The sequence below is a fragment of the Harmonia axyridis genome, chromosome X (assembly GCF_914767665.1).
Source record: "Harmonia axyridis chromosome X, icHarAxyr1.1, whole genome shotgun sequence".
Taxonomy (NCBI): Eukaryota; Metazoa; Arthropoda; class Insecta; order Coleoptera; family Coccinellidae; genus Harmonia; species Harmonia axyridis.
In genome coordinates this window covers 10,597,698-10,621,534 of record NC_059508.1, presented here as the reverse complement: position 1 = coordinate 10,621,534, position 23,837 = coordinate 10,597,698, and the positions used below count along the sequence as shown (strand labels likewise).

General features: G+C 36.0%; 1 protein-coding gene across 5 annotated transcripts in view; it reads right to left on the bottom strand.

Annotated features, from left to right (window-relative positions):
* Positions 1 to 23,837, bottom strand: part of LOC123685686 — a 290,795-nt gene that overhangs the window by 159,610 nt on the left and 107,348 nt on the right. For 3 of the 5 annotated variants that reach the window (XM_045625491.1, XM_045625494.1, XM_045625495.1), the window contains exon 1: positions 21,983 to 22,308. The exons of 1 other annotated variant lie outside the window; for it this stretch is intronic. In XM_045625491.1, coding sequence (XP_045481447.1) covers positions 21,983 to 22,154 — 172 coding nt within the window. In that variant the 5' untranslated portion in view covers positions 22,155 to 22,308. Of the gene's footprint in view, positions 1 to 21,982; positions 22,381 to 23,837 lie in introns of those variants that run through there. One more of the 5 variants, XM_045625492.1, reaches the window with a different exon arrangement.

The window sequence follows — 23,837 nt, the reverse complement described above, 5'->3', positions numbered from 1 at the left end:
TCAGGTTAGTTATATGTTTATTTCCGTAAGATATCAAATTGAATTCCTACGATTTCATGCACCTCAAGCTATGAACTATTACCTGAAATAAAGTACACCTAGGGATTGGCCGTAGAGAATATTTTTTTCAAGGACGGCATATCTCGCAATTATTAGAATATTTAATTTACCTTAAGCAAAATGAAAAACCGACGGACAAAAAACACTGAATGCTTTCCGCTTTAATCTACTCAACATGTCCTTTCACCAAGTTCCCGCCTCATTAAAATGAGTAGTGATAATAAGCCCTGGCTTCTATTTCATAATGAAAGAAAATTGAAAAAAAAAAAAGGTCAAGATGCATAATTAACAAACGCATATTTTCTCTCTTCCCGAATATTCGACTTCTTCCACGACTACCTATCCCGGTTTCTTTCATTTTCAACTGCATTCATTTTTGCATATTTTTGGTTGCGGGTTTAGAGCTCGATTACGAACGTTTATCCAGAATATTACCGAATGCTTCGATCGATCATGCAGTTTCCACTGTATAATGGGATAATACGAATGTGCTTTACCATTTTGACAATCGAAACGAAGCCAGGCAACATGAAAGAGTAACCACTGAATTATATCGATTCAGGAGTGCGATGGATTTTTTTTCTTCATTTTCTGTGCATAATTCGGAAAAAAATCATATTGAGCGAACAATTTTTCTTTATGTAATATATAACCATTATATTCCACATATCCTATTCAACTATTTCCTGAGATAAACTTATCTGAATTAATTCCTGTGATTTTGGTTCAAGTGAAACATTTTATTTCAGCTTATATAACTGACGAAGAAACTGCGAAACCCAGAGAAGCAAGGAGTAATTGATTGAATTTGGAAAAAAAATCGTGAAGGTTTTTTCATGTGAACAATTTTTGTTACTTAAATATTGTAGTCGTTTTTTGCAAGTTCCTTAAATTTTACAACAAACCAGCTTTTCGAGGAGATCCAAAGTCGATGTTTAGTTGTTGTTAAAATGCCTAGAGCACGTGTACGCGGAATTTATCTCCAGCCAGGTGAATTTGAAAGAGGTCGAATCATTGGTCTACGGGAGGTGAGGTTGTCATTTCGAGTAATCGCTAACTGTATAAGAACAGATATTCAACCACCGTTAATCGATGTCGTCAAGCGTGGTTTGATAATGCCCTAAATCAAAGAAGAGTAGGCACTGGACGTCGAACGGGCCCAAATGATGTTCAAGATTGACGTCTAAGACTTATGGTCATTAGAGACCGATTTGCGACATCTTGATTTTTGGCTGATGTGTGGTTAGGAGAACAAGGCCATCCTGTAACTGTCCGCACGGTTTACCGCCGGATAATGTCTTTTGGACTGCAGCATTATCGACCCCATTTTGTGTTACCTCTGGCAGTTGAGCATATCCGGCAACAATTACAGTGGTGCAGAGAACGTCAACATTGGAATGTGAAATGGCATCCGGTCGACTTTTCTGATTAATCTCGATTCTCCTTGAGTGCACATGATGGCCGATAAGGGTTAGACGACGTCGGGGAGAAAGACGTGAACCTCAGTTTGATGTTGAGCGTCATGTACACCAGACAGTAGGCGTTATGGTATGGGGTACTATCGCACATGCAAGTAGGTCACCTTTAGTCTTTATACGAGGTAACATAACAGCGCTGCGTTTCCTTCAAGAAATAATGGAGCCATATATTCTCCCTTACCTTAACCGGCTCGAGAATCCAATATTTAAGCAAGATAATGCCCGACCTCATGCTGCCAGAGTTAGTTCAAACTTTTTCGAAGCGACGCATGTGAATCTTTTGGCTAGGCCGCACAGATCCCCCGATCTTTCGCCCATAGAGTGTGTTTGGGACATCATGGGAAGAAGGCTTGGAAATTAACCCCAGCCTTCACGGACTTTGGCTCCTCTGAGTCAAAAAGTAGAGGTAGCTTGGGATAGTATCCCTCAAGAAGAAATACACCATCTTATTGCATCAATGGCGGGACGTGCTTGGGAGTGTACATATAATCGCGGTGGTCAAATACATCATTAACAAATTTATTTGAAAATATTTTAAACCCTTCGTTTTTTTCTCCAATTGTCAATTATTCACTTACTGCTTTACTATCTATGTCGCACCAAACATGAAAAAATAATAAAATTCGAACAGCTCCTTCTGGGTGTTGCAGTCTCTTTGTCAGTTAATATATTTATTGTTCAATCAACAATTGTCTCATCAAATTACATTTTGACTTTGTCTGGTGAGTATGGTAACTAACTAACTGGAAATTTCATAAATTTACAGGAAAAAGTGAGCAATGGCAATCTGTTCGAATCTATCTGATCGTTGGGCAATTTTTTTTTATGATGTCGGTTTTGTTCTAGTACTTCTAAGGTTTCTTGAAGGTGGTTGGCATAGGTAGAATTCGATTTATATTAAATGAATGATTTCTGAATTTTCTATTGGTCTGATGATCTCAAGGATACCTTTTATGTATAACTTCATAAAGTTCAGTGCGGCTTACTAGCTACAATGATGACGATCTTTATGTTCGTTATTGAGAAGAAACGAACAGACAAAAAGGAGAGATCAAATTAAACTTTCAGATCATCATGGATGAAGTGTTCACGATAAGTTCCGCTGTATTAAAATGTTGTTTTCTGTGGATTGCTTTGAGCAGATAGTTACACTGAAAAAGGGGAACGTTACCATCCAATAGACCATTATTTTCTGTGGAAGTAATTTGAATGAATAATATATCGTATGAATACATTCCAGACAACTTGGTGGGCCATTTTCTGTACGTGAACCAGTAAACACTATTGACTAATAAATCTATGGATGCTTTCAACGAAAGGGGCACTTGGAATGCTCTTCACGAATTTGGACGTGGAATTTGTTCGAAAGAAGTTTATTGAATAATTTGTTTTTAAAGTTCAGACGTTAAATTCATCAAAGTTTTGATAAAATAATGTCGAGATTACACTCTCTGACAAAGAAACATCAACACCCAGAAGGAGCTGTTTAAAAAAATTTTTTTTTGGAAAACATAGATTAGTATAGCAAGGAGTAAATGATTGAAATTTGGAGAAAAAAACGAAGGATTCACAATTTTTTTTAATAAATTTGTTACTAATGTGTTTGTCCACCGCGATTTTCTATACACTCCCCAACACGTCTCGGAATTGAGGCAATAATTTGGTCGATTTCTTCTTGAGGAATACTTTCCCAGGCTACCTGTACTTCATGTCTCAAGAGGCCAAAGTCCGTGGGAGCGTCGTCTATGGGCGAAATATCGGGGAATCTAGGCGGCCATGGCAAAATATTCACAGGGGTCGCATCGAAAAAGTTTAAACTCTGGCAACATGAGGTCGGGCATTATCTTGCTTGAATATTGGATTCTCGAGCCGTTTAAGGTAAGGGAGAACATATGGCTCCACTATTTCTTGAAGGAAACGCAGCGCTGTCATGTTACCTCGAATAAATACTAAAGGTGACCTACTTGCATGTGCAATAGCACCCCATACCATAACGCCTACTGTTCGGTGTACATGACGCTCAACATCAAACTGAGGTTCATGTCGTTCTCCCCGACCCAAAGAGAATCTAGTTCTAGATTCATCAGAAAAAAAGGCCTGATTCCATTCCACATTCAAGTGTTGACGTTCTCTGCACCACTTTAATCGTTGCTGGCGATGCTCAACCGTCAGAGGTAACCCAAGATGGGGTCGATAATGTTGCGTCCAAAGGACCTAATCCGGCGGTAAACCGTTCGGACAGTTACAGGATGCCCTTGTTCTCCTAACCACGCATCAGCCAAAGATGGAGTTGTCGCAAATCGATCTCTAATGACCATAAGTCTTAGACGTCGATCTTGAACTTCATTTGTGCCCCTTCGACGTCCAGTGCCTACTCTTCTTCGATTTAAGGCATTATCAAACCACGCTTGACAATATCTGATAACAGTAGTTGAATTTCTTGTCGTACGGTTCCAAATCATTTACTCCTAGTTGCACTATTTATGCCTTACCAAAAAAAAAGTTATATGAACAGCTCCCTCTGGGTGTTGCAGTTTCTTTGTCAGTTAGTATTTCAAAAGAAACTGATGCAAATATTATGAAGAACGTTAACCTATATCGATTTTCGAATAATTGTTTCATTTTCATTTTCTGGATAATGAAATGAATCAAGGACTCATTATAAACTTCTAAAAATTAGAAATATCGCTAGTGTCAAGTTAGAGTCAAGTTAAAAGTAATTTAAGTGTCTTATGCTTTTTCTTTGGATGAGAATCATGAACCCAAGTTCATAATTCCGAAAGATAATTCCATAATTTACTGAAGGTAGAAGCTGAGTCCACCTCCACAAATTATGGAAATATCGATCATGAATTGCATAATTAAACAATAACCCAATAATAAACTTCGACAACTTAGTTATGACCTTTTATGGAAGGTCGATGGTTACTGCAATTTATCCAACGAAATTGGTAGATGTAGCCTGTAAAATCTTGATTACTACAAATTACCTACATAGTTGGAGGTGTACATTGTAAATAATCCCAAATAGCTCTAGACTACTGGAGCGCCTGTGTATATATTTACCTATTACTCGATATAGCCAAAATAAACATTTGAACCTATTATACCTGCCATATCTTGTTGGTGTAAGGGGAAAATAATATTAATCAATTCTTACTGTTTCCGTTCTACTGCAAGAAAACTCTGTATAAGTGGACCCAAACAAAACTGATTACCTTATTTTGAAGGAAATTTCAACCTTTCATCAGTCAAAATGTAACAGGCCAATTGAAAAGTCCCCGGTTTACCATAGTAAAACACATTTTTTTTGGCAAAATTCGATTTTTTTATTCAACATAGTTGCCTCCGAGCGATCTTCCAACTTTTCGATACTATTTTTGTAGTACGATTTGTCTTTTGCTTCAAAATAGGCCTCAGTGTCGGCGTTACTTCTTCATAGGCCCTAAATTTCTTTCCAGCGAGCATTCTTTTGAGGTCTGAGAACAGGAAAAATTCACTGGGGCCAGATCTGTCGGATACGGTGGATGCAGAAGCAATTCGAAGCCCTATTTATGCCATTTTGCCATTGTTTTCATTAATTTGTGACAAGGTGCATTGTCTTGATGAAACAGCACCTTTTTTTGTTCAAATGAGGCCGTTTTTTTTAACGATTTCATTCTTAAAACGTTCCCATAACGGTTATAATAATCGCTGTTGATGGTCTGGCACTTTTGGAGGTAATCAATGAATATTATATCTTGCGCATCCCAGAATACTGATGCCATAACCTCGTCAGCTGACTGTTGTGTTTTTCCTCGCTTAGGATTCGGTTCATCGTGTGCAGTTCACTCAGCTGACTATCGATTGCACTCTGGAGTGAAATGATGGAGCTATGTTTCATCCATTATCGCATATCGATGCAAAAAATCAGGTTTATTAATAATAATAATAATAATAATAATAATAGTTTATTCTGAAAAATCAGTATAAACATTAATCGCTGAGGCGCAAGCCAGTATGCGATAGATGCACTTAAACAGCTTCAAACACTGCTCAGAATCATTAACACGTTGTTGCTTTTGATCGATTGTGAGCTCGCGCGGTACCCATTTTCCACACAACTTTCTTATGTACAAATATTCGTGAATGATTTGATTTACACATTCAGATGACATTTTCACAATGTCTGCTATCTCGATCAACTTTATGTTACGGTCATTTATAATTATTTCCTAAATTTTTTTTATTCTCTTGACGGTGACATCCTCTTTTTTCGCGTCCACTGCGTTCGCCGTCTTCGGTGTTCATTTCACCACGTTTAATCTTAGCATAACAATCAAAGATGGTTGATTTTCCTGGTGCAGACCCCGTAAACTCTTCATCAAGCCAAGATTTTACTTGAACTGTATTTTTTACCTTCAAAAAGCAATATTTTATCAGCACACTGAATTTCTTTTTTCCATCTTTTTTCAAATAACAAAAGTAGCTACACTCACAACGCAATATCTCACAAACTAATGGTCGGAATGCTGTCATATATTGACACGTCTCGTTTGAAGGTCGATACTAACTAAAAATCTAATGGATTTAATACTAGCACCGCCATCTGTGCATCAGACCAGGGACTTTTCAATTGACCTAATAACCTGATGATTCCACAATGTTGGCGAAACAATTGTCGCAAACATTCAGAAGTAAGTGGAAATTACTTTGTTTTATTATGTTATTCATTCATTTATTCTCTCTTTGAGTACTGGGCCCATAACCTGTGGTTATAAACAGTTTTAAATGAGCAAGAGAAGAGTATTTCGTATTTTATCATGACCCACTTATAAATCAATCATATCTGGCGGTGCTTTTCACATTGAACTTTTTCATTAACTGAAAATTAACACCACTCATTTGTGTTGACCTATATCAATTTTGATTTGTGTATTCCCACAGTTACTTCAAACTCATTCTTCTTGAACAAGACTTGAGATTGACCATTGGTATTACAACAGTAATCAATTCTGTCTGAACGTTTGAAATTTTTTATTGGAAATTTTTCAACAGAACACAAACACCATGAAACTATATTGGATTCCTTAGGGTTCAAATAGATACAAGTGATTCAGAGTTTTAGGAACGTTATTGAAACAAATGAACGTTTTTTCCATATGCACGGCACATAGTAGAAGGAAATCCGAACCCTCTGGAATTTTCTAGTTCGATTCCCCACAGTTTCATTCGATTCTAGCAGTCATCCTCAACGATTTCATTCAATTTCGAAACTTTCGATCTCATAATGTCCGACCTTATATATCACAGTTCCTGGGGGTTGAGATAATTGTTAATTATTCGACCAGTAAAGCCTCTAATTCATGATAAATCGATATGTAATAGCAACCTGAACTCTTCAGAAACCAAATTATATATGGCAAGAATGATACCTACGTTATAAAGCGGTTCAATTTATTAGCCTACATTTATAATTCTATTCTTATCATTCTGATATACGGCAGAATGGGAATTTAATGGTTTGGATATTGATTCTTGATTTAATTACACATGGAGATTGCAATTGATTAGAGCCTCTGATAAAATGAAAGAAATAATACTTTTGCTGCGTATGCTTCGTGTACACATCAAGTATATGGATATTTTCAACAATAATAAGATCAATATTAAGTTTAATAATGATTATTAGAAAAAGTTCCTCAGTTTCTTCCAAGTATACAGGGTGTTCCTGAATCAGAAGTACAAATGAAAACGACAGATTTTCTTTCGAGAAAACATGTTTAAGGGTGATGATTTCAAGTCAAGCTCAAGTCAAGTAGTATTTTTCCAATCTCAAGTCAAGACAAGTATTTATTCATCAAGTAGGTACTTGAATCATATCAAGCTGCTTGATTTTCAGCAGTTTTATTGTGTAGTGACACATCAATAAAAAAAATGAAATGAGAGAGAAACTTGCGCAAAACACTCTTATTTATTAAACTTATTGTATCAAAGAACCGAAAATATCAACTTTTTTGAAATAAAAACATAAATAGAATCACAAAATAAAAAATAATAAAAAAATAAAGTTTCTTAATATTGGGAAACCTACAGGCTTTGTTTGATTTCATAATTCTCCATCCAGGATCTAAGACACATGAGGAATTTCATCTTATATTTATCGTCTAACCTATTGCAGGTTTTTGTAACTGTAAGAGCAGCTCTGGAAAATTGCCTTTCAACAGGAGCTGAAGATGCTGGCATTGATGAAAATCCTTGGCCATATTGGCCAAGTTTGCAAAGATATTTCTGAAACTACAACAGATTTCATATGAATGTGAGAAAACTACTAATGGCGAATGCTTCAGTCTCTCAGCGCTCGAGGAATCCCCTTATTTAGTCTAAGTGCGCACGAAATTGCAGAAATATATGCCGTGTGACGCGTGCATATCAAGCTCAAGTAATATCAAGTAGCTCGATATCAAGTCAAGCAATAATTATCTAAAATCAAGCCAAGTGAAGCTCAAGTATTTAAATTTTCACGAGCTAGATTTTCAAGTCGAGTAGTTGGTTAAAATGTCAAGCTACTTGGCTTGATCCATCCCTAGTCTGAATTTCATTTTATATTTCAGCAAGTTAACTAGTATCTCAGATGATTGTTGAAATTATAGATCAAAAAAATGTAGTAGAGGCCAAAAAATTTCTTGAATACCTAAGACTTGAAAATTTCAAAGATAATGAAGCTCTTACAAAATAATTAAGGTCCCCCAATTAATGAAAAAATTGAGAAAGTTCTGTATCCAGCGTCTAAAAAAGCAACTTAAGATAATTGAGTTTCTTTTTTGAAAGAGTATTTCTGATAGTCTTTCAGGTAACTCATTTCGTGAATAAATAGATTTGGAGGATCAATTCAGTATAGAAATTAATTATTGTACCAAAAAAATATTTCACAAAAAGCTTATGAAGTATTCGAGAAAAGCTCTGGATGAATTTTTCAAAACGTAACTTTTATAAAATTTTAGTGATGGATTCCAAACGCTTGTTATTGAAAGGAATGATCCAAATTGAACCTTCCAAGAATGCATTTATTTTTTGATACCTTTCGGGAAATTTCTCCGATAAAATATATGAATGTCAAAGTGTTGAAACTAATACGTAATTCTATATTTTCCTGTAATAGCATTTTGCAGGTTATTAGGAGTTATTGAAATAGCAGTTGGAAATTTCGTGCGAACTTTCCAGAAAAAAATTACATGAATACGTAAAGCTATCCGAAGCTTCTGAAACAAAAGCTTAGGTATAGGAACACTTCATACATCAAGAGTAGGTGGAACATTTGTCATGACACAACGAAATTTTGCGACATTTCTGAGAGCTGGAAAGATACTCAGTGAAATTTCTTCTGGGACTCATAATACAATAAATCCTGGAAGACTGCCTTCGAATAATAAGACTGTTGAACTTGGGATTGCGCCTATCGATGAGAAATTCAAATGGAGACGAAGAAGTTGGATATATACGGTCGAATGAGTCCAAGAGGACAACGGCAGTCAGCTAGAGAAATAAGTTCGCAAAGGAACATATTGTGGACATTGTGGCAAAAGTTTGCGGTTTTTATTGAGCCCTGGTTGTGAAAATGCACAGACGGTAATTTCCATAGCAATACAATATCAGATTTCTCTCGGTTGAAAAACTTCCAAGTCGCCTGTTCAGTTTTCGATGGAGAACTCTGGTCCGAATTCTTTTTCCATAAAATTATTTTTTTTTCGAAGCCCTTCCACCGTACCGTCTAAGCAAGAAAGGGCTAGCATGGATGACTTGACAAGTTACGATTATTCGTTGCGGACTTATTATAGGTTAGTTCAACTGTCCGAAAAGGAATTCGAGTGCACTTATATCTGTCTGAATATACAGGGTGGTCTACATGAAAGAGTCCGACCGAATATTTTCGGAGAACACCGAGATTTTCGGATATTGTGCCTTCAGATTCGATCTCGTTAAGAGTTGTGGAAACCCTCTCAAGAATCTTAAACACAACTTTGCTTCCGTCGTTTTGCAATAGATGGCTGTATGGCTGTAGTGGTCAGTGGCAGTCGAAATAATTAGATCGTAGATGTCATACAATAAGCTTAGGTATTTGTAAACATAACGCCATCGAAATAGTAGTCGATTTGTGTCTGTATCATAAAGTTATTTTCGGTTAAACATGTCAGCTTACGAGCCCAACTCTAGTCATTCGCGGGATGTTTCAATTTTCTGCTTTAATATGGAGAAATTTGTGACTGAGACTCATCGAAAGCTGTTAAATACCTATGGTGAGGCTGTTTTTAGTGAAAGAACATGTCGAGAGTGGTTTCAAAGCTTCAAGAACGGTGATTTTGAAGTCGAAGACCAGCATGGTGGTGAAAGAGAGAAAGTTTCCGAAGATGCAGAATTGAAGGCATTACTTGATCAAGACTCGTGTCCAACTCAACAAAAATTGGCAGAATCTTAGGAAGTGACGAAACAAGCCATTTCAAAACGCCAGAAACAAGGAAATTGGGTGCCGTACGAGTTGAAGCCGAGAGATGTTGAGCGGCGTTTGTTTGCTCGTGAACAGCTGCTTGCAAGGTAAAGACGGATGAAATTTCTGCATCGCATTTTGACTGGAGACAAAAAATGGGTTCCATACGATAGTCCCAAGCGCAGAAAATCATGGGGATATTCCGGCCATGATTCCACGTCGACGGCCAAACCGAATGTTCACGGTTCCAAGGTCATGCTCAGTATTTGGTGGGATCAGCTCGGCGTAGTGTATTATAGTTGTTAAAACCGACTGATAATCACAGGCGATCGTTTTCGAACGCAATTAATGCGTTTGAGCCGAGCATTGAAAGACAAACGGCCGCAATACAACGATAGACATGATAAAGTGATTTTACAGCATGACAATGCTCGACCCCATGTTGCGACAGTGGTCAAGACATACTTGGAAACGTTGAAATAAGAAGTTCTACCCCACCTGCCGTATGCTCCAGACGTTGCTCTCTCGGACTATTACTTCTTTCGATCAATGGCACAAGGCCTGGCTTACCGGTCTTATGAAGAAGTGAAAAATTGGATCGATTACTTTGAAGGTATAACCAGTTTTTCACAATGAAGCCTCGAATTTCAGAAAAAACTGCGGAAGCAGAGTTGTACGGCTATGTAATTTTGAAGTTCTTGAGATTTAATTTATGCATATGCTAAGAAATTTCTATTTGGCATATCGGTGCAAAAAACTTTTTAAAAGTTATGAGTGTATAGTATTAAATGGTCAAGTTCGTCAGTGAATGAGATATTCGAATTGTCTAGCGCTCAATTCTGAATAATTCAGAATAGCTTTCGCTCAACATTCCTCCTTACATTATCTTACATTAAAATAAACACTTCTTGCAGTTGATAAGTTTGTTGATCCTTTGGTCACACCTTAATTCAATTCCAAAGAGTTTTTATACCTTCGAAATTTTGTGTCATTTGATATACAAAGAGGTTTGCTTATGATTCCCCAGGAAAATATTCATTAAATCCTCTGTGTGTAGTCTATTTGCCTTTTGAGTATTTCCGTTTCGTAATGAAATACCATGTGTAATAAACTAAATATTTTCCTAAACCTTTCAGTGTATCAACCAAGCAAAAAACGATCAAATGAAATCCAAAAGTGTCACTGTTCTGTTCTGATTCCGGAAGTACAAAAATAATCATTTCATGCCTCGCACTTGGATTCGATTCCTTTTGTTTTATATTTTTCACATGGAATGTATTTAGTTTAAAAAGGTTTCTTTTCTTGTAATTTTTTTCCCATTCTGTAATTGGCTCAGGCTTTTGAATTGTGTAATGAATGAATAAATAAATGAATGAATGAATAAATAAATGAATAGATCAATAAATAAATGAATAAATGAATGAATGAATAAACAATAAATGAATGAATAAATGAATAAATGAATAATTAAGAAATGAATGAATGAGCGAATAAATGAATTAATGATTCAATAAATAAATGAATAAATAAATTCAATTGAAAAATCGAAAATAAAGTAGAAGGAAGTAATGCGTAATTCGGTTTGTACAGACGTAGCGTAGTATTTCTGATAGTTCTACTGATTTCTCGTGGCGTAGCCGAAAGATATAAATAAATCGAAAATTGTATCTCGATAAAAATCAATTGGAGACATTTCCTGGGTGTGCCGTTCACTGGCTGTCTCTTTCGACTTAAGTGTTCAATTGGAATGCCAATTCATGGCACATGCTGAGGATAATTCTTTTCCCTTACTGTCTCTAGACTCCGGCGATTTTGTCAAGAAATGAGAAAAATTCCATCCCAACTGAAGACTATGAGTTTTCCCGAACGCCTTGCCTCTTTGCATAGTTAATTGAGGGTTGAAAAATGTTCTTTGACCCATTCGAAACCATGAAGATATTCATGACAGAATCGCTTGTTATCTGCAATATAAATCGACGGGAAAAGATCTAGGTGAGTCGAATTTCATTCGAAACCGAATTTAATACGATTCTGAACGATCGCAGAATTGGAATAACTCAAGACAACGAAGTGAAATTACAGAATTCACACTGGAAATTCTATGTTTTCATTAGAAATTATTTAACTACTACACGGTCTTTGATTATATTATATTTTATAGTCCTACTCTAGTATTACAAAATTCAGTGTTCTTAAAAGATACCCAAAATGAATCTGTACTAATTCGATTCTGTGAACAAGAACGAAAGGACCTAAACAATTTATGATGCCAGATTCAGATCTCGAATACCGCGGTTAAGTCCTAGATTTTAATTTCCTGATGAATTGAATAATTCAAATCCAATCGAAATGAATTATTGCATCCAGATGTAAAAAACGATTTTAAGCTGCTTGCGCTTCATGCCCATTGCGTCAACAGAATCAGAGAAAATTCAAGAAGAAAATCTAAAAAAAATACACATTCTTTCCATTACTTCAGAACTGACAGAGTTGACGTTTTGAATATAGGTAATGAGTAAAAGTTCGAAGCTACTTGACACCGTTTAAGTTGATCACATAAAAGAACCGAAGACAATTGAAGAAGATTATTGGAAAGTTGAGATTTTGCCTCGAATTGTAAGTCATTATCCAGTGTGTTCCTAAATTGGAGGTTCAAATAAAAATGATAATTTTCTTGTTTCTTAATCATTCCTATGACTTTCAGGCCTTTTGAATTGGCTTGTTGCGTTACTCCCAATGACCCTGCCAATTCTTATTGCGTTTGACACGAGTCTCCAATTCTGCATCTTCGAAAACCTTCTCTCTTCCACAACCATACTGGTCTTCGACGTCAATATCACCGTTCTTGAAGCGTTAAAACCAATCTCGGTACGTTCTTCCACTAATAGCGGCCTCACCATAGGTATTTGAAAGCATTCGATGAGCCTCAGCCGCAAATTTCTTCATATTAGAGCAGAAAATTAAAACATCCCGCAAATGATGAGAATGAGGCTCGTAAGCTGACATGTTTAATCGAGAATAACTTGATGATGTAGACACAAATCGACTAATATTTCGATGACGTTATGTTAACAAATACTTAAGCTTATTGTATGACATCTAAGATCTATTTATTTCGACTGCCACTCACCGCTACATACATCAAACTAACATAATATGAACCCTACATTCTTTCAATATCGCATTTTACTGTTATTGAGAAGAAAACACCATAGAACTTTTTATGTCAGATGGGTATACGCCGGCCTGAATTCTGAGTGATGCGAATGACGCATATATTTCGATAATTCCTACATTGTGCACCGTGAATGTCATTGCTTGAGGATCAATTCCATACCGTGAGGTATATATCATTTTCAAATGGAAGATACATTTCTTTTTCAGCGGAGCTGACGCTCAGAGAAATTCAAAACTCTTGCCACCGTCACTCCTAAGGATTTCCATGACACAAAACAAGACAAAGAGAAATCCAACAAACAAACGCAAATTTTTACGACTTTCATCCTCTTGGTAATAAATTCTTACCTCGGGCGTCCATTTTCCCAACTGGATTTTGAATATTCTTCGAATGATGATGGAATACAGTACCCGAAAAAATTGTTGCTCTTACATAAAGAGCCTGATGAAATTCGAACTGTTTTCCGATTATGAATTCCGTTAGGGAGTGCCTTCTTCGGTAAACAAAGATGAAGGTTATACAATAGGCTTTTGTTTAATCATCTCTGCGGTAACTGTGGCCCAATAACAGCTGCAAACTATTTTCCACTCAGTTTATCGATGTTCCAATTCTTCTCTGAAAAGCGTTTGTTTTCGATCCTCTCAGGCTTTTCACTGAGAAGATGTAAACTTCGAGTTCATTATATTTTGATTAGATATCGAGTTATTCGAGTTTCATCAAAGAGACAGGTGAAAATGACAGGTATTCAGGAAATTACTCCTCGGAAATGTATTCACATATTGAAAAAGAGTTTCAGAAGAAGGAAAATACCAAAAGAGCAACACTCTGGCGGAATCTTCATGCGTTGGATCATTCCAAAATTGATCCTCCTCACTGTATTCCTTACAGGGCATTGTCGCCTCAGAGAGCACCTCATGAGAGGGAGGAGGAAGAATTTCCGGATCACCTGGTGATGGAATGCATCGCCATCACTAGCCAACGCAAAATTTGCTTTTGACAAGAAATTTGTAGAAGTACGGAATTAACCTCCTTGAAACCATTCCAGAATGGAGTTCATCAGAACTGTAAAACTGGAAGGGGAACGGTAGATCACGTGATGGTGAGAATTGCTCTGATGGGGGCACAATAGACCATCAGGTCTATAAGTCTACCTTCATGCTCAGAAATCTTGACACGAATCCTTCGAAGCTTGATCCTAACGAGAAAAAAATGGAATGACATGAGCAGTGCCATCATATGCGTGAAGTTCAGCTCAATTTCAACCAAGGTGGACATATCAAAATTCGGAAAAATTGTTATTATACAAATATTCCTCCGTTTGAAATCATAATAGATCAACTAGCCATTTGAGCAAAGACTGTTTCAATGCTCAGAAGGAACCCGAAAATGGGGGAAGCAATTACCTAATTAGAAGATACAAAAAATTCCATACATAAATTACCGCTAATCACGAATATTTCAGAAACACTTGAAGTTCGTAAACCAAGAGCATCAGACCTGAGAATATCTGCTATCAATTTTGCCATCAGATGGAAAAAGATGTATCGAAATGAGATTTATCGATATTTCTCCACACAATGACTGACAACTTATTAATATTAAGCGAGTCAATTATATCCACTCTTAGGCAAAATGTGCTGAAGCTGGGGTTCAACCCTCCTAACTGTCAGTCAGGAAGAGCGCAAGGTCTGCTGAATATCACATGACCATTCAACATTTATCGCAGTAGATTCTTCACAGCAAAAATGCCAAATAGAGCCCAGCCAAGAATTTCCATCAGTTGTAGAACGAAACACTAATAAAATTATTACTTATTTCAAGCAAAAGAGAAATAAGTAAATTCTTAAAACGATGAAGTACCTTATGGATATATATTCAAGTTCCTTTCCAAGGAGTTCAACTAGATACCAGATGTTACTTCATATATTATTTCGAAAAGTAACTTGTAATTTAAAGACTTTCCAATAGTATATTCGACAGCTTTTTAGATAATATTCAATATACGTAAACACTCGACATCATTCTTGAAATGAAACCTCTTAAATTTTATAATTCAGCATATTGTATGTTTATGCTTGTCATAACAGAACCAACTTTCCAACGATGTTTGCAAACTTTTCAACATGAAGTTCAGGAAAACTAGAAAGATATAGCATCCTGCATTCGAATATATTTTTATAAGTGATCGGAAATCAATGGAGTTCTTTTAACTCGAAAATAGGTTTAATGAAACTATAGGGAAGAATTGGAAGTTATCTAATTGGACCCACATGAGTGGTCAGATGAAAGCAAATAAGGTGGCCTTACCATTCATTACAGGGATTTATCACGCTGTCAAAATGAACCTTTTCTTGATTGCTTGTTACCTTATCACCAGTGTGGATCTTTTGGAGCGTTTCTTTATTGTACGTCAAAACCACAAAAATAATTTGGTAAATATATACTTCATTGTGTGTAACGACTTCAATTAATGTTGAACCAAATTACTTAACTACGTTATAAACTTGCGAACCATCTGGAAAATTATAATACACCCGCAGCATCAATTTTCCATCCATCAGGAAATCTACCTTTGTTCCCTCAAGTGAAAGCTTTCATGTAGAAAATAGTATTAGTTTCATTTGGGTATAATATTATTTTGGGATCTACATAAACAGCGTCGAAAAATATTCTGGTGTTGAATGTTGAGGTCAAACAGACTACATTTAATTCGAGAATATCAAAGGCTTTACTGTGAAGGAGCCCCTCTTTATATACAGAAATTGTATGTTTACAAGAAGCCTGAAGCGACATTCTGAAATAAAATTAAAGGTCAATATGAGGATGGACTACTCTATCAGTGTATAAGGTTATGAGAGTTTTTTGGCTCCGTTCTGATATAAATACAGGGTGATATATTTAGAATTCATATCGTTATGATTCTTCTATGTAGGCTATTGGACATTCTGAAGAATATTGTTGTTTTTAATGATAACGTTATAGATCGGAGTTTTGTGTACGTTACAAATTAAATATTTTGATTAATTTACAGTGAATATATTCTGAATCTGATGCACAGATGGCGGTAGTAGTATTAAATCCATATGATTTTTAGTTAGTACCAAACTTCAAACGATACGTGTCGAAATTTGACAGCAATCCTATTATTAGTTTGTGAGATATTGCGTTGTGAGTGTAGCTACTCATTTGAAATAAGATGGAAAAAAAAATTCCGTGTGCTGATAAAATATTGCTTTTTGAAGGGAAGCAAAATCTTGGCTTTATTAAAAATTTCCATGGCTGCACCAGGAATATCAACAATCATTGATTGGTATGCTGAGTTTGAACGTGGTGAAACGAGCACTGAAGACGGCAAACGCAGCGGATGCCCAAAAGAGGCTGTCATCGACGAAAAAATCAAAAAATTTCACAAAATAATTTTGAATGACCATAAAGTGAAGTTGATCGAGATAGCAGACATGGTGAAGATATCATCTGAACGTGTACATCATATCATTCACGAATATTTGTACATGAGAAAGCTGTGTGCAAAATGGGTACCGCGCGAGCTCACAATCGATCAAAAGCAACAAAGTGTTAATGATTCTGGCAAGAGTTTGATGCTGTTTAAGTGCAATAAACCTGAATTTTTGCGTCGATATATGACAATGGATGAAACATGTTTCCATCATTTCACTCCGAAGTCCAATCGACAGTCAGCTGAGTGGACTGCACACGATTTATCGAATTCAAAGCGAAGAAAAACACAACAGTCAGCTGGCAAGGTTATGGCATCAGTATTATGGGATGCGCAAGGTATAATATTCATTGATTACCTCCAAAAGGGCCAGACCATCAACAGCGATTATCAGATAGCCTTACTGAATCGTTTAAAGGATGAAATCGTTAAAAAACGACCCAATTTGAAGAAAAAAAATTAGTGCTTCATCAAGACGACGCGCCATGTCACAAATCAATGAAAAAAATGACAAAATTGCATGAATTGGGCTTCGAATTGCTTCTGCATCCACCGTATTCGCCAGATCTGGCCCCTAGCGACTTTTTCCTGTTCTCAGGTCTCAAAAGAATGCTCGCTGGAAAGAAATTTAGCGCCAATGAAGAAGTAATCACCGAAACTGTGGCCTATTTTGAAATGAAAGGCAAATCTTACTACAAAAATGGTATCGAAAAGTTGGAAGATCGCTATAATCGCAGTATCGTCGTCGAAGGCAACTATATATGTTGAATTATAAAATCGAATTTTGCAAAAAAAATGTGTTTAACTAAGGTAGACCGGGGACTTTTCAATTGTCCTATTAATATCGAAGCTTCCCGATTAAAAATCATTTACGTCATTACGAATGACGGTTTCAATTGTTATATAATTCAGGTATTCCGGAGGCTTATTAATATGAAATCAATTTTGCAGAAATTCAAAATGAAAACAAATTAACATCGGATCCTAAATTTTGATTTATGACAGTCGACCAAAATACAAATCTCTACTACTGAAAATTAGTGATTATAACACAGTTTTGAATAGCTCTGCTGTTGATGTGAATTATTGAAATCTCCGAGTAGAACTGATATGCAAAATTGTCATAATTCGAGAATATTACTAACTGGATGAGAGTCAACATTGTTTATCATCTTCACTGAGAAGAGGAAAGCTAACTCATCAGTGAAGATTTCCTTTGAAGAAACATCATAAACTTCGTGCAGCAAAGGCATCTAATTCAAGAGAGCTTATTGGCAGCCGCTTAATTTGCATCAACCTTTCAATAGCCTTTATATGCCAAGACAAACTTTCAAAAATCCTTCAAAGCATTCGAACAGCGAAGTATATACAGGGTAATTCAAAATTCAGTATCAAGATTCTTCAGTTTTTTCGTCTTAGATCTTTCTGTTTTTGAGCTATTAAGATCGAATTTGAAATGAGGGTTTATTAGGTTTCTTGTTTTTACGATTATATTTACAATGTGAAATGTATGTTAATTCTAATAATACATAGGAATATTGCATTTCGACATTTTCAACGATCAAATAAGCTAGTGCTCAGGTGAAACTGAAAGAATATTAGAAAATGAAATTATTCAAATGATATTTTCAGAAAACTGACGTGTCTCAGCATTTAATGGTAGTGCATAATTCAGTATCCTATGATTCTGATGAACAAAAAAATTATGAGTTAAATTCAATTATGAGTTGGTTTGTATACAAGAAGGCCAGCTATTTATTTCAACCTGAACAAACCATCCTCTCTACTACTTTCGAAACTAAAATCTTTTCGATATTTGAATTCATATCTCACTTTTCAGGGACAAACTTCCAGATAGATCCACTTGATTTCTGTAAACGCTAGTTGCTTCCCTTTGAAAATATTCTGAGTGGTTCTTTGAATTCTAGAACAAAGTATCGCGCAGAGCTTTGAGTAAGTAATACTGAAAAATATATGAACATGTCTTATTTTACATTTGTTACAGGTGATAGACATCACATATCATGTGCACAGAGAATATTGGACGTATCGTAGTGTCATCACTCATTCTTCCTCATTCAGATATAATACAAAATACATTAGACCTATATGAAATAAATCTTTCAATAAATTAATAAATCATATGGTGTGACATTTATTGAAATGAAATCAAGTATCTCATGAATTGAGCTCGAATAAAGCACAAATTTCTTCATCAGAAAATATTTCAAATGATAACATAAGTTCATACAAAGTTTCGAGATTGTAGAGGTATTTTTTTAACAACTCAATACTCAACTACTGTTATTCCATCGAAATGAATTACGAAAGAGTTTGAAGAGTCATGCAGACTGAGCAGAGTTCAGAAAAATATTGATACCTTTCCTTATCTGACAATAACTTAATAGGCTTGAAATAGTAAATTAACAAAAATTAGCTCTTCTTCGAAGAAAACCTATGAAATGAAGATTTTCCATGATCTCCAATTTTGTCCACCAATAGCGAAAAAAATCAAATTCCAAAGTCTCTGTCTATTGTCTGAAAAAGCAGGAAGAGGTTTTATTATCTCGAATACATATCCATATTCGGAAATTTCTATCAAGTTCTTCCAGGCAAACAGTGGAGTTTAAAATAAATGAATAAGTACGATTGGTATTGGTTTGAAACTTCAAAATTGCATTTGGGGCTAGAGTGAAAAGGAGACTTATTGAAGGAATATGGAGCAATTGGCGATCGACGATATCAATAGAAAATTATGGTATTGGCGCAGTTTCTGATATATATGAGATGACGTCCAAGGTATCTGTTCCTTAATTGAAACTGCCACTCTCGTCAAATTTTTCAACCTTGAACAGAAGGAGAAGAACAGGATTGAGATCGATGAAAAAATTGTGATGGAATGTATTGTGGAAACTACATCAACGAAATGAAGACGCCAGGGACCATATCTGGACGATGTGGTGGTTTGTTATGGTGTGCAAAATTTATTAGTTTTCTTCTAAATTGTACTATATTTTATCTTAATTATTTTATTGATCTACTGAAGTTCGAATATTGTTGTTATATCAATAATATTATATATTATTTTCTCAGGAATTTCATTTGAAAATTTCATGGATATATGAAATATATTTATTTTACCTTTGTTTATAGGTACTATTAATTAATAATTAATTAATTAATAAGATTAATTTTTGATAGCAATTAAATTATTTACTATCGGATTATCATTATGCCAAAATATCCAATTTGATTTATTCTTTATTATTTCTACCTGAGAATAAATTCGAGTGTTTCGGATGTAACCATCAATGGAAGATGAGTGAATAAATGAAGTGTATCAGTTAAGTGAATTATCCGAAAATTAGGGTATGCATCTTTCACACGGAAAAAAATAATCAACTTTTCATAATATTTTTTTCGGTGATTTTCAGAGAGGAATGAAAAATATGAAGAAACAAGGTACACAAAGGATAGAATTTTTGTGAGGTGTCGCGAATTGATAGCAAAAAGCTGCAATAATTATTTAATTCTCTCTCATTTCCTCAAGAAAATGTTCCCACAAAAGTGATTACATTATATTGAAGCATCACGTAATTTTATGATTTCATGGCATGTCACTTTGCATTTTTATTGAGTAATTGTGGTTTATTGTGATTGTTAAGAAGGAAAGTTTATGAGCACATGTTCCGAAAACTAAGACAAACCAGTAGGTTTTGCAGTCAGATTCATGGGATGGGTAAATAAATCTAGAAACTCGATATTTTCAGAGCAGGTTTGAAGCTGAATTACACAGAAGGAGATAGCAAAATACACTCAATATCAACGTAGGAACTTTTATTCTTCCAAAATCTCTAGAAATATGCAAAATATTACTTTGAAGCTTAATACATGATAAAATGTTTGAATTTCAATCAGCGCGCTTTTCTCATATTATTCTACATGAATTCGAAGGAATATTCATCATGAAACTTGAGAAAACATAAGAAATTTTACAATTTTTCTAGCGCGGGGAAGCCCCTAATCATAACAGCGCACCTGAACGTACCAACGTGAAAGAATTACATGAATACGAATTTAAACAATCCCGAACTTTCTTCATCTAATTTAATAATATTTTAAGATTGAACAGGAGCAGTTCTTCATAACCGCGTACCTGGACGTACTGACGTACCAACGAGACCTGGTGGAACCGTCGGGGATGGCGATTATTGATATTGTGATTGTTAAAAGAGAAAAGTTTATGAGCACATGTTCCGAAAATTAAGACATACCAGAAAGTTTTGCATTCAGGTTTAGGCGATGGATAAATAAATCTAGAAACTCGATATTTGCAGAGCAGGTTTGAAGCTGAGTTACACAGGAGGAATTCGTGAGTTAGCGAAATACACTGAATATTAACGTAGGAAATTTTATTCTTCCAAAATCTCCAGAAATATGTGGAATATCACTTTGAAGCTTGATACATAATAAAATGTATGAATTTGAATCAGCGCGCACTTTTATCATATTGTTCTACATGAATTCGAAGGAATTGTCATCCTACAACTTGAGAAAACATAAGGAATTCTAAAATTTTTCTAGCGCGGGGAAGCCCCTAAACATAACAGCGCACCTGGACTTAGCAACGGAGAAATTTACATGAATACGATTTTAAAGAAGCCCGAACTTTCTTCATTTAATTTGATAATAATTTGAGATTGAACAGGAGCATACCGCATACCTGGACGTACTGACGTACCTGGTGGAACCGTCGGGGATGGCGTCGACGGTGAACCAGGTGGCGGTAGATCGCAGCACTCACTTTGCAGGTTTATTGAGTAATTGTGGTTTATTGTGATTGTTAAGAAGAAAAGTTTTTAAGCACATGTTTCGAAAACTAAGACAGACCAGAAAGTTCTCAGATTCAGGGGATAGGAAAATGAATCTAAAAACTCGATATTTCCAGAGGATGTTTGAAGCTAAATAACACTGAAAGAATTCACGAGTTAGCAATATACACTTTATATCAACATAGGAACTTTTATTTTTCTAAAATCTCCAGAATTAGAGATACGATCAAGCCGAAACTTGTAAAATATCACTTTGAAGCTTAGGACAAAAAATATATTAATGTAAATCAGCGCGCACTCTTCTCATATTGTTCTACATGAATTCGAAGGAATTCTCATCATACAACTTGAGAAATTTCACAATTTTTCTAGCGCGGGGAAGCCCCTAAACATATCAGCGCACCTGGACTTAGCAAAATTAGATGAATATGTATTTAAACAAGCCCGAACTTTCTTCATTTAATTTAATAATAGCTTGAGATTGAACAGGAGCAGTTCTACATAACCGCATACCTGGACGTAGTGACGTACCAACGGGACCTGGTGGAACCGTCGGGGATGGTGTCGTCGGCGAACCAGGTGGTGGTAAATCGCAGCACTCCCGTTCCGGGAACTCGCTCGAACGAACTCTGGTCGCAGCACCCAGAAGGGCCAAAAGTCCAAGAAAGGCCCCAACACCGCACATACCATCCGGTTCTCGTTAGCCGAACATATCGCAAGCGGTGCCGTGGAAATAGGATATGTCGCGCCCGATCAGCAGGATTGCGAAACGTCGTGTGCTCTGCGAGCCACGAGGTGAGCGGTGGCGCGCAATGCACTGGTCTTTCGCGCACGGATATTCCGGGCTACTAATGGTTACTGAGTCGCGATACTACATCCATCTTACTACGGACTTCTACCTGACGGACTGTCTAGATACGCGAAGGTGTCCCTACAATAAATATTTTCCGGCTCATTCCTTCCCTCTCTTTCGAATTATCTACTAGAATTTCCAGCCGTGCCGGATCTGCTCGATAAATCACGATTAATTCCATCTGAATCTAGCGCGATCAGGTCCAATCGGAAAATAAAATTTCTCATGCTACGGGTCCGAGATGGCTTGGAGAAAATCAAATTGAGGGAAAGAGTTACGTTTCCGGCTTGTTTCGGTAAATAAGTATTTAACGAATTAGTTCAGAGCTTTGGCATAGCGCTAGACCTTTGTGACAGTGGTGACACAAAACTGAACTATCCGTTTTCGAAGGACCAGGCAGTAGTCAAATGGTAAAATTTCACTGGTTAATTCTTCTGAATTTTTCGTCGTTTGTAGAATATGTTCTCCTGAACAAGTAAGTCCATATGTCCAACTCAATCCTATGATTAGTTTTCGAGATACAGGGTGTCCAATTTGGAAAATGGCATTTCTTCAAAATAACATTATTTCAGAAAACATCTTGAATGAAACAATTTGGCTCGACAAACATTGCATACCCATTAATAATTTAAGACTGATTAGAATATTATTGTTAGATACGTATGAGTCAAAGATTAATCAAAATGAAAATCGTTCAGTTCATAATTCGTTCTGTAATCAAAAAGTCGTCGGTGGAATTTTCCGATTTTTTGTCATTACTCTCAGTTCGAGTACCCTTTAAAAATGTCAAACAGTATTAGCATTTCTTTGAGCAGTTTATGAGATACATAGGGTAATATATTGAGAAGGTCAACCGTTATTACAAAAATCACCACTAACGTCGTATCTTCGCCGATTGTTCCCTTGAAAAGATCCTGATTTTCATCGCAAAATCATCTTCAGTCTCAAGTCCCATTTTCACCAGAATTATCGCATTTGGGTCTCGGAAAATCCAAGGATGATTGTTGAAAAGCCTCTCCATTCTCAACGTGTTACTCTTTGGAGCGATTCTTGGATTGGTGGTGTGATTGAACCTTACCTATTCGAAAATGGAGCTGGATTGCGCTACCTAGCTATAATTGATGTTTTTATGGCCGTTATTGAAGGTTATTGATGTGTACGACGTTTATTTTCAAAATGACGGTGCTATGTACCACACAAGCAAAAGAAATATTCGCAATTTTACAAGAAAAGTTTCCAGGATCGAAGAAATGCTCACAATTGGTCATCAAGGTCTTGTGATTTAATACCTTCAGACTTTTTCCTCGGGGCCACGTTGAAAAGAAGGTCTATCCCAATGCTGCACAATTGATTCAAGATCTTTAGAGTGGAATCCGTGAAGTTATTGAGTACATTCAGCTGAAAATAAGCGAATTGGTCATGAAAAATGTTATGAAAATGATGTGGTCTTCAACCGTAGTGGCTATTTGGCAAGTATCTTTAGAATGCAAGAAACATCCATTGATTTCTCTTAAA